The following is a 12,545-nucleotide window of genomic DNA, read 5'->3' as shown; positions in this document are numbered from 1 at the left end:
TTTAATTTTTTTTTTTTTTTTTTTTTGCATTAGGTATTTCTGAAGCAACTGCCTTCTTAATGTACTTAAACATTCTTTAACTTGGTCCAGCATGTCAATCAGCTAACCATCTCCATGGGCATTCTACGCAGTATGAAGATACCGGAAGGAAAAGTGCATGGGAAAGTGTAATTGGTGAATGATGCATGGCAGAAGGCTGGCAGAAGCAAACAAAGGGTCAGAATTAGAGCAGTGCTCTGAACTTCCAATATATTTTTGCAATTGTAATTGTGAGCAATAACCGAGCCTGAGTAAAAACCATACTTCAGGCTATGTTAAAGTGACGGTATAGCATGATTTCTAATACTTTACAAGTATAAGCCGTATATTGCTGGTATATTAAAGAGCATGTCAGAAGTGTAGATTATACCACCAGGAGGTAATTTGATTGGCTTTGTCCCTTTTATGCTGAATGCTGGACAGTCATAGCCTTGAAAACTGTGACCCTTGAGAGACTGTATGTTGTGCAAGTGGGAAGAAAGCAACTGTAGTTTAGCAGTGAGTTTAAATTTGTCTTGACTGCACAAAACACTCTAACCAGAAATTCATAGCAATACAGATTAGTTCCTTTCTCTTAAAGAGGAAATAAGAATCAGAAATTACCTTCTGGTGAAATTGTGATAATGTTTGCAGACTTTTCTGAAAGAGAAAAACAAGACAGGGAAATGAAACAGCAACCTGACATTTTGCGCTGCAGTTGTGTTCTCTGTGCTGCATACTGAAGTCTTTACAAGGCTCCCCTTCAATCTGCCAATGGAAGAGGGAGCAAAATGCAAAAAGCAAAGGGTAGGGTGTTCTGGGGGAAGGGGGAATGACATGTTGGTCTCCCACTGCCAACAGAGTAATTCTATCTTCCAGACCTCTTTGGCGTTCAAATAAATAGATTGGCAAAACACATATTTTGAAGGAAACTTGCATCGTGAGCTGGGCGTATACTGTGTCTGCTAGCACATTACAGCCATAAATTTTGATGTTGCTCCCTCTGTTGCAGCATTTCGTGTGGCACTAAACAAGGCTTTAAAGTTCATTAACTTACCAGAAGAGGAACTGGCAACAGAACAATCGTACACCTCAGCTGCCTGGGGTCAGTAGGACACTGCAGCCACACAGATCACTTTCTAGCTGCAGAGCAACATTGAGGAGGGCAGGCGTGGCTCGTCATAATCTAGCCTTGGCATCCCAACTGCCTAAGTTAATGTGAAGGCCTCACTTGCCCTTAACTCCTCAGGATCATTTAAAGCTATTGTAATCTTTCCTGCTCTTGAACTTCTTGGTGTACAAAACTATACTTTCTCTGTTTGTTGTAAGAGAGATCATTCTCAACAAGACGCTTGAATTGTTTTGTCCTCTTTGCTGTTGTGTGGCCTCATCGACTGCTACTGCATGACCATTTGCATCCTGGCTAGTCCATGAGACGTACAATCAGGCTGTCCTCCCACAATCTTTTTGTGTTCCAACTGATTTTTTTTTTTTATTATCAAATAGTCCACTAATGGCTGTTTCGTACTGGCAGCTTTGCTTTTCTCTTCCAGATCCTCCTGTTATTTCTTGATTTTGTTATTTCCTTTCCCCAGGAGCAAGAGGCAGGATAGAAGCATGAAGAAGGTGGTAAGTACCACCACAACTGTGCTACCAGACAAACATGTTGGGAGAACCCATCATCCAGCATGCATGAGCTTTCCTGTATGTGGCACCCTTTTGTTTAAAAGGGCTCTTTCATAACATAGGAGCCTCACCTTCAACAATAACCTTTATTCCATGGCTCTCGCTGGAAAAGGTGTCCACTCTTGCTCGACAACGATAAATTCCGCTGTCATTCTGATTAACTGGGAAAAACTCCAGAGTAAACACGTTGGAATTTCCTTCTGCTTTGCCCTCCTTCAGCAGCACACATGTATCCACCTCTATCTTGCACCACTGCATGAGAGGCTTTTTCTTGCAGTAACGAAATGGACAGTTTATAGTCAAAGAGTTTCCGACATTAATTTCGTACTGGGAGTTTCTTTTAACTTGAATTTCAACTGGACAATAGGTGGCATCAAATCCTAGAAGAGAAGAAAAACATAACAAAAGTCATGGTGGTGGGGATCTGCTATATACTCCTCATAACACTAATCACAGTTCCTTTTCTCTCTCGTTACTCAAGACTTACCTTGTCTACATGCAGGAGATCTGATCTCTATATGGGACAGTGATAGCAGATAACATCAAGACTATTGGTTCTTTCATTTTTAGGAGGATTGTTAAAATGCACTTTCTCCCTCTGATATGATTTTTTCCCGTTTTTCTATAGCTCAGTCAAGTTAGAAATTTAATAGTTTAGAAAGAATGTACATAAAACATACGTAGCAGGTTTTCCTGTGTCGTCCTTCTCACAGACCTTTCTGTTACTTTTAGATTTACTTCAGATTATTGTTTACTTCACAGTTCTTGTTAATTTGCAGAAGTAAAGGCTTTTCTTTGGTAGAGATTTTTTATAATTGTAATAATGAAAAGAATTATATTCAATGCAAATATACCTTATCTCTATTTTTTTATTTTTGTTATGTTTTGTTAAACTCAGTGTTCAAGCTATGGTATGTCACCTTAACTCTGGGTCTTGGTATTGAATGTCCTGACCTTTTATTAAAGATTCATGTTTCCTGTGGTGCTTTATTTCTCTGGCTAAGTAAAAGTAACAAAAACTATGTGATGCCCACGCGCTCCCTACTTCCCTACCCTGTCTAACAGTACCATGCTTGTGAACTGAAGAAAGTGATTGCTTGCAAGTCCAGAGAAAGAAATCTTAAATACATCAATATCTTCTGGTTGATAGAGGGGAGTAGAAAAGATGGTAAAGTATGTTGAAGGCAAGTTTTGTAGGCAGGAGAAATGTATAGGGGAGGAAAGAGCAGTGTGGAGACGGGAGGGGACTGTCTGTCAGCAGCCAGTGCTGTTTCAAGGGACGGAGCCTCTGGGACGCCAGGCAGCCAGCGCACATAACTGCGACACCGAACACCTCGCCTCCACCGTCAGCCAGGCTTTCTTATGCGTGTGATACAGCAATCCTTGTGAATACCTGGGTAGTATATTCAAGAGCTTGGCATGGCCAGAGTAACAGTTTTCATTTATGACCTCTAGTTTGCAAGCCTTTTCTCTACAAATCTCAGACTACTCCACACCATAAATAAATTGTAGAGCACTCAGTAATACTGAGTTTTAAGCATAAGTGTATTCATAACCTTCATTACAGCAGAGCTAATGCTTTGCTGCTGTTGATTTTTCGGTTCACTCTCTTTAAGGTGACTGGGAACGGGTGTCTAAAAATTAGGTGGCACTCATCTGTCTCTAAACCTAAATCTTTAATATTGTTCTCATTTTGCCCTATCAAATGTGCCTGATCGTGCTTGGTGATGAGGAAAAGGCTATTCACTGTAAGGCTGTTATTTGCAGCCACTGCAAGAAATTGTGGTCTCTGGTATATCTCTGCCATGTGCAATAGCAAAACTCATCTGCTCATGGGACTTGGCATCCTGGGAAGTTTCTGCTTTGAGGGGTCCAAATCTGAAATCATCCTTGTATACCAACTTTCCCTCAGTCAGGATAGCTTTAAATGAGGATTGAAGTGGGGTGAGTAGAGTGGTAAAAGCACACAGGTAAGCAACTTGGACAAGGACTTTAAAATTGGTCCTTGCGGAAGGGGCAAGTGGAGGAAATTCAGATAATTTGAATGGAGATGAGAAAATGAACAAGGAGGACAATAGCTCTGGGTACAAACAATAGCTTTTTACGAATGAAAAAAGTCTGGATAAAAAACAAGGGGAACTAGAAGCCTTAATTCATTCAATATCCCTAAGAAGAGAAGGAAGGAGAGCAGTAGAATAAAAATAGTTGGGTTCGGCAAAGAAAGCTTAAGTAAGTTTGGAGACCTGGGAGATAAGAACTCATCGGATGTAAATACAAAGGAAAAGGACGTAAACAGCGCTGGTGGTCCATCCAATAAATGATGAGAGTACAAGCACTAAGCAGCTACACTACAGCAGTGCAGCAAAAGACTATCTTGGCTAAATCATGAACAAACTTTTCACTGAGACAAGAAGGAGGCCTCCAAAAGCATAAAGAAGGTCAGGTTATTAAGGAGGGGCATAAAAGAACTGAGCAACATTGGAAAAGTCATGGCAGAGAATGAGATGCACTTAGGAAAACACATCAGGTGTAAGTATATTGATTGTAAAACTAAGAAAATATTAGTTCACTAGTTAGCGTAGAGAGAAAGCTATCAATAGATAACCAGCAGTAAATTAGATTTGCCAGATAAATTAGAGAAATGATTTGTAAAAAGGCAGGGTCAGTTCAAGAAGATATACAGCGGACATGCGATAACTTTTGTGTTCTGCTAAGGACTGGTAAGTGTACCTAGGTCTTGTCCAGTCTTTTGCACTGCTCTTCAAGAAAGAAGGGGGGCAATGCTTGGAGTCTCTCCAAGTTGGAAAGAAGACAGCAAATACCATGGACATGACAAGAAGGCCATAGAGGAAAGCTTGAAATTCTTGGGGTTGTTTCGTTTAAAGAAAAGCAATGAGAGGAAAGGACATATTAAATCATGTAAAGACATAAAAGAAGAATGAAGTAATCTGGTTTTTCATGTTTCTGTTAGGTGTGGGGAGAAATAATGGGCTAAAAGTGAAGTAAGGAAGGTTGCTTACATAGTTTGAAAAACTTCCTGACTGTGAAAACTGTAATACTGGAACTGGTTTCTGTGGAAGCTTGTAGAGTTTGAATCACTGGCGGCCCTGACATCTGTCAGGGTAATATAGCTGAATTTACCTTCTCACCTGTCCGTGTACGTAGTCATGGAGACAAGTTCATGGACATCAGGTCCATAAATGGATACTGAAAGGACTTGGGAAAGATGTACATGCTGATGTCCCCAATGCAACTGTTCCATTGCTGGCGGGACAGGAGGGGAATGGACCACAGAGAGTGGGCATGCTCATGTGCTCTCCCTGAACAACCTTTCTTCTTGCTGCTGCCAGAGACAGAGCACTGGTCTTAGGCAGTATGGCATTTCTTACATGGTCTCCACTGATACACAAGACATGCTCATGATCCGCTTTCTGCCACAGCATTGCCTCAATAGTAGCTCCTGATTATAAATAAATATGTGGTGTACAGGAAGAGATATTCTCCCACGGACCATCCATCTGGATGCGGTAGCAATAGCAATATATTTAATATATTTAATATAACATTTAACATATTGTATGAAATTTAATGTGAATAAAATAATTAAATGTTTAACATATTGTATGATATTTAATGTGAATAAAATAATTAAATTTAGTATTTAATATATTAAATATACATAACTTTTTTTTTATTGCAATGTATATGATGTGGCAAATATATTGCAATAGCAACAGCTCTGACGTGTAGAGCCTGGCCACGTTCACAAGATAGCATTTAGGTGTTAGGTCAGCATGCCCTGCCCAGTCATCTAGTCCCTTTTCTGCTCCCTTGAATAGGATCATTCTGAAAGACATAGTTATGAAGCAGGATCACTTATCTTTCACTTAGACTCTTCCACCTCTGACTAAAAGAAAGCATGATTTGGTTTCAGGCAAGTAAGTCATATCTACTTTGGTCATACCACAGTAGCAGCACATGGTTATCAATAGTCTGAAAATGGAAACTAAAAGCTCAAATTAGAAAGTAGTGATTTCAATTACTTCAGCAATGATTGCCATGGAAGATAACGCTTCAGGAAGTATCTATAAAGCTCGGATTGTGTCCTGATAGCAGCCTTCTTTCTGATATAATCCTATGTAACAGGTGTTTCCAGAAGGATATGCAGGTCTCTGCAGAACAGATATTTTCTGATGTCCTTCATCTAATTATTTTATCATATAGTTTTATCTTTTTCAAAATTCTCTTTTGGGGAAAAAAAAAAAACCCACCCCCAAAAACCCCCAAAACAAACCCCAAAACTTTTCTAGAAGTCCAAAAAGTCCAGTTTCTCTCAAAGTTTTAAAACAGATTTCAGCGACTCTCTCATTCAGCATCATTATGAACCAGGGAGAGGGGCACGAATTGTTGTACCTCTTTCATTCTTATCTTTTTCCAATGCAGGGACATCATGTTTTCCTTGATTTTGAATCATCTGGTGCTTTTACAACAAAGTACACATCACTGCCCACTGTCACTTTTGGAAGAATCACCCAATCAGCATTGAGCAAATTTTGTACATCCAACAGCGTTCACTTGGGACAGGGTTACCAGTCCTCATGGATTCAGATGACCATTAGTTGTGTGGGTAGTTGGAAAGGAAAATGTCTTATCAGTGTTAAATATTGCTCTAAAGAAATGATTGTCTTGCACTGGTCAGTGTAACCTAGAGTAACACTCAGTGGCAGAACCTCCCAGAGAGAGGGAACAGGGGCGATACTGGGTGCACAGAAAGTTTTGAATTATCCTGCAGCCACGCCCTGAGAGGGTATATATAAATTTCCTGAGCAAAAGCCTTACTGAGCTCTGGATATACTTCTAGAGTAGTTTTTGTGCAGCCCTTGCTCTGTAGGTGAAAGGTATAAGCAGTTCAAGTGTTACACTGATACTTGCACTGATACCACAACGAGAAACTTCCCTCATACAACTTCCCGCACTACTACCAATTAAGTCATAAAGAGCTATTCCACTGCGAACAAAGGATTTACCTGGTTACAATTTGTTTTTTAAAAAACAGTTCCACTGGCATTCCTATTACTTGTATTACTCTTGCTCACATAGTATATTTTTAAGAGAGTTCAAATAGAATGTGCTATTACGTCTCTCAGTCAGGTGAGCTTGAATAGTGCTTCTGTTTTTTTCCCAAGTGCCTATGCCAACATGCGCCACGGTTTTGCTCCTTCAGCTTCTAGTGGTGATCATTCACTTACTAGTATAATTCCAATATAATCGGGTCTGGTTAAGTTGTGTTTCCAGAGCAAAATTCCCTGCCATCAAGTGGGCCTGGCTCCAACACCCTTGCTTTCTCCAAGAGGTTACCTATGGAATACGCCACTGAGGTTTGGGAACTGCACGTGGGAAAACTTGTACTGCACTTGCTACCCAGCCCAGTAGTGTCACTGCCTGCCCAGGATTTCTGAGCAGTAGAGCCCTCCTGTCCCAATAACCCTCAGAGGCATTTTCAGATAGAAGTTTGCATGACACCAGTCTACACACACGTGTTGGCTCTTAGCCTCCATTTCTGGTTGCTGATGCAGGTGGAAGTGTTTGGCAGCCTGATGTCAATTAACCCTAGCATATAAATCCTCTTCCTCTTTTCCCTTAAAACAAGTGGATGTTGAGATTACTGGGTTGCACTTGGTCTTGTGTTTCCTCTAGTTTATAGTGTTTTTTTTTTTTTCTTGTCTAGTGTAGCTATAGACTGAGTAGGAGAAATTTAACTTACTGGAAATTGATTTAATTTTCTTAGTTATTGTTTGTGGATCCCTTGGAAGAAGCCTGTGGGTACTAGGTAAACACTGCTATTTCATTTGTGTGTGGGTTGGTGTTTTTTTTTTTCCTCCTGTCAGTCAAATAGAGCAATCTTTTGAACTTCCTTATCAGGAGCTATACAAGCTACTGCTTGCCTTTCAGTGTGTATGAGAATTTGTAGACTGTCCCTAGAGCCTGCAAAAGGGCCTTTCTTTCAGAGGCTTAAAGCAATTGGACTTTAGGCTGCTGTTAATTATTATGGTTTTCTTAATGGTTACAAGACAATGCTTGGAGCATTAAAAACAATCACAATTGCTTTTGTATGTTTTTGTGACTTGTTAATGACTGATGGCTGAATGATGACCTGGGCTTCAGGCTTTCAACTTTTTGCTAGGAAGAAACCTAGGCCTTGGTAAATGTTATTAGTCATTAATTTGGGGACGTTCTAGAACAATGTCATCAGAAGAGATGAGTGAATAAGAGTTAAACTTTTTTCTCAGGCTTTAGGAAATTCTTAGTTTGAATTATTTTTGAAGCCTTTTCCTATAACCCAGCCTTTTTTTTCTCTAGTAATTAAGTGTGGGAATTCGTAATGAACATGCTCTGAAATCTCTAATTAACCTTTCCTCTCTCCTAAATCACACCTCACTCGGCAAGAAACTTTAAGTGGACAAAAAGCAGTGCAGAAAATCCTTTTAAAAACAAAAAGATTTGGGACCTTTTTTATAGAGAAAAAAATATTTAAGGCAAACTTTTAAAATACCTTTCACAGATTTCCTGTGAAGGCCATTTGACAGGAATTGGTGTCAGTGAAGATTTGGGATTAAATAACAATATAAACCATAATATCCTAGAGAATGAGGGATATACCTTTTTTTTTTTTAAAGGGGAAAAAAATCAACACACCTGATAATGAGGGAGAACCTTTTCTGTTCATTGGTTGTCATTAGAAAGACAAACACAAAATAAACTTCAATTAATGAATGAGCACAAAGATGGCTTGGTGCACTTTTCCTGTGACAGTGTATCTTAACTTTTTTCTATCAGCTGCCTCCTGTGGCTTATAAGAAGTCAGTGGTAGATGCACTGTCTGCCAATTATATTCTATACGTGAAAGTGCTTTCTGAGATAAATTTAATTACCCTTTTTTTAACACTGTTACAAGATGAGACCTGAAACCAGTTACAAGGTCTTATACAGAGTCTTCAGTTTTTAATGACACATATATTGGTGGTCATGATGAATATCTGAATGTGCAGTTTTCAAGCGGGTAAAAGAATCTGTAACATACGGAAGCCTTATGTATCAGCTTCAAACTTACACTCCTCGGTAAGATTCAGATTGACCAAAAGCATGTTTTCTTTTAGATCACTTCAGTGTGTTTCTGAACGGGCTGTGGTGAGCCAGGCTCTGCTGCACCAAAAATTAATTTGCACAGGTAAGGAAAATCTTCTGTACAGTGTACTGCCAGGATAAGGATTTCAAATGAAAGCATGTATTCCATAACTTGTACAATAGGGCAATACCCATGACAATACTTCCTTTTATAAAAAACAGTTTTAATTTTTTTTCTCATTCTTGTGTTCTAAAAAATATAGTCGTGACATGACTCATTAAGCAAACAAAAGAGGTTTAATGGAGATGGCTTTCCATTTACCTAACTCAACCCATTAGCAGAAAAATGATAGCTAAAAATTGAGCCTTCTAATATTTGAATTGTAAATGGTGTCATTCACACCTAGTCATCTAAGAACTCAGAACAACTCCAGTAAACTAGGACTTATTAATTGAAATTTCTGTCTGAGGCATTTGTTTTCAAAAGGATTTATCTTTACTTTGTTTTTCACTCTCTCCTCCCTTTAAAACAAAAAAAAAAGAGGAACAAGGGATGGGATAGAATACAAGTCATATATATCATTCCCTGAGGCAGATAATGGCTGAGGTACAAAATGTCAATTATTCATGAAAAATAAATGTCTGCAGTTAGTTTTGAATCCTATGTTTGGGTCTGCCTGTGAACACAACGAAGCACTAGTAATGGTTTTAACTTGGGTCCGATGTTCTGGGAAGTTTCTGATTGGGGCCATAGCACAAAAACTAAACCAGAAAGTGCATAGATTTGTTGGGGTTTCATGTTTAACACTGAGATCTTCATGACTTTGTTAATTTTAACAACAAAAAAAGAAACAGGCTGTGAGGAGAACTCATGGAAAAATATGCTTCCTTCTTGAATTTAGGTAAGGTGCATTTAGAAAGAGAAGCACTTCAGAAGTCATATTAAGTGATACCTGGATAGGGCTTTTTCAGACTTCTCCCAGCTTCAGAGAAGGCTTTTCAAGGAATGATGTAAAATTTAATTTAGTCATTTTACAAATTTATACCACAATTTAGATTTTTCGAAGAATGTCATTTTGCTAATAGAAATCTAATTTTAGTCCTTTTCACTTAATTTTTCCCATGCCATCTTAAAGATACAGTAGTGTACTTTTTCTATTTACTTGATGTACAATGAAGGTTTTTCTGGGTTTCTTGTTGGTTTTCTGTTGGTTTTTTTTTTTTTTCTGGCAATGGTAGTATTTGTAAAGCCAACCTGCTTGCTGAGGTAGCTGACGGAGAGTTGCATCATTTTTTAACTAATCCTTGATGAAAGTGTGTAAATGCAGAAAATATGCCTTTATATTTTGATGACTGAAACTTGAAGACGGAACACTTCTGTTTAGCTGAATGTCAGCATGTTCAGGCTATCCCACAAGAAGGCCTAACAGCAAGGTGTTATTTTAGCCCGAGAACCGTGCCCACCATTAGTGAGCATGCTTGCGTGTACTTAGTTACTGGCTGGGGCTTCTTGGAACGAGGGGAGGTTTGTTGGGTTTCATTTTCATTGGGATGAAAAGCTTCGTTTACTTTGTGTATGCTGTCCAGACAGCAACAACCACTCTTTGTGAGATTGGATGGGAACAACCCATTCTTTGGTGTTACAAAGGACACAGGGTCTAACTGGACTAAAATTACTGGGGTAAAGGGGGAGAAGGTCCTTCTGCTTGTGAGTTATCAGAAACAAGTTTACTTCTCCTTCCCTAATTTAGAAGAGGTTTGCTGGTTATTGACTTTGTATATGAAATCTGAGTGGTCAACTTTGTTCCTGTTAGGAGTAAGGGAAACTTTGGATAGATTTGCAACATACAAGGCTTAAATAAGTTGGCTTCAATTATCAGCTTACTTCTAACCAAATAAAAAACCAAACAAGCTTCAAAACCTTATGGCTAAAATATATTAAAAAAAAAAAAAAAATTACATCATGGTTCTGTAGAGACTGACTTGCAAAACTTCTCTCTGTAATGCTCCTATAAACATGATCCTGATATTTGTAGTAATATAGGTGTATAGAAGGAAACAGTATTGTTCTCAGAGGACCCCAAGTAGTCTTGATGTAGATTAAAGAATAAAACCTAGTAAAATAAATTCTGTGTAAACAAGATTCATGTGATAAGCAGCATAACAGAAATTACATTCTGTTTTAAAAAGAGTACCTAGGAACCTGGCAGATGAGTGTGGAGGGTTTGTCCATGTATTAGTGAACTATACGGGATGATGCAGAGAGGTGATTGTGTGAGGGACTAATAACACAGGCAGATTTAATGAAGTTAATAGAAACAGCGGTTAACTCTTACAAGAACAGAAGATGCTTCCATTTAGGGTATGAAGGAGGCTATCAGCTCTAGATACACCCCCTTCAGAAGCATGTTGGTTTATTCATTTGAAAATCAAATATAAAGCAATTCAGTAGCCTCCCTGAGCTCAGATCATACCCTGATTAAGAAGCCGCTGCATCTAACTGACCTGGTAATTCATGTCTTTAAGCTAAATGTTTGGGTTTCCCTTCCTAGGCAGATGTTCTGAATGCTTGTTTAACCTTTCCTGTTAGTATTAATGATGTTGTTTATTCATAAAAACAAGGAGTGTCAAAAGATGCTATAGATTTGCAGAGTTAGTCATGCATGTCAACTAAGCTTCACATAGCCAATTCAATTTGTCTGTGTAATTTTAGCAGTGCCTTATAACAAATGTTATTTTGATCAATTTATCAGTTGATGTATCTGAAATGTATCAACAGCAGCTGAGCGCATCCATTACATTAGCTATTATCCTTTCTGTATGACTGCCTTCCTTTCAATACTAAAATTTATGTCTCCTATATGATATTAGCAGGAAAGAACTTGAAACAAAATAATCTCTAGTAAAAATATTAGGAGTATACTGGGCACAGGGTAGTTCTCGCATCAGTCCAAATTAGGAGAGCCTCTCTAGTTAAAAACTGTGGAGGTTCAAAGTTGAAAGCAGGGTGAAAATTAGATGGAGTTAAGCTAAATAAGTAAGGACAATTTTCTGGATCCAGTTCAGAGCTAGTAGGATTCCTGGATTTCAAACAGAGGCTTGAATGCTGCCAAACCCCATGAAGGCAGAGCCTTTGGCCACAAAGCAAGATGTGTTTGGTCCCCAAGTGCTAGAGTTCTGGTCTAGACTGTTACCTAATATTTCTCAACTATTGTCGTCGTCATCATCATCATCATCTTTAATCGAATTAGAAGACTCTGATATAGTAATAAAATAAGACACAGATTATATCCAAGGTACACTAAGCACTGCTTTGGTTTCTGTTCTCCCCCTGCAATGTTTAATAACTGCAGACAGATTAAATTATAAGACCACATCTTACCGTAAACTTGATCGCTGCTCTGAGCCAGCATTACTAGAAGGATGTACGGTAAGATCCTTTTTATCAACATGACTGGAGGAGCCTTCGTTCTCTGGGCATGGTAGAGAGAAGAGGTTCCCGCGGGTTTAGAAAGTGCAGTTCAGATGGCCTCTTGCATCCTCTTAGGTTTATCTGGGCTATATGTCTGAGCCGATTCCCTTTTCTAGTTCTTCTGTCAAGACAGTGCAGAAAGGGGTGGGGAAGCAATATGTCTGCAAAAAATCTGAGTGGTTACGCAGTTGTCTCTTTTTTGTGTGGTTGAAACGTGAACTGCTTGATCATCTCACATCATCTC

At 38.8% G+C, this 12,545-nt stretch overlaps 1 protein-coding gene across 1 annotated transcript in view; it reads right to left on the bottom strand.

Annotated features, from left to right (window-relative positions):
- BTLA (B and T lymphocyte associated) overlaps nt 1–12,281 on the bottom strand; it is a 15,618-nt gene extending 3,337 nt beyond the window's left edge. The window contains exons 1-3 of the mRNA XM_009274600.2: nt 12,212–12,281; nt 1,776–2,084; nt 643–678 (exon numbers count right to left, since the gene is read on the bottom strand). Coding sequence (XP_009272875.1) covers nt 643–678; nt 1,776–2,084; nt 12,212–12,281 — 415 coding nt within the window. The remainder of the gene's footprint in view (nt 1–642; nt 679–1,775; nt 2,085–12,211) is intronic.
- Nucleotides 12,282–12,545: the final 264 nt, after the last annotated feature.

The sequence above is a fragment of the Aptenodytes forsteri genome, unplaced genomic scaffold (genome assembly GCF_000699145.1).
Source record: "Aptenodytes forsteri isolate BGI_AS27 unplaced genomic scaffold, ASM69914v1 Scaffold287, whole genome shotgun sequence".
NCBI classification, from domain to species: Eukaryota; Metazoa; Chordata; class Aves; order Sphenisciformes; family Spheniscidae; genus Aptenodytes; species Aptenodytes forsteri.
The sequence above is the reverse complement of the archived record's forward strand: the minus strand, read 5'-3'. Positions and strand labels throughout refer to the sequence as shown.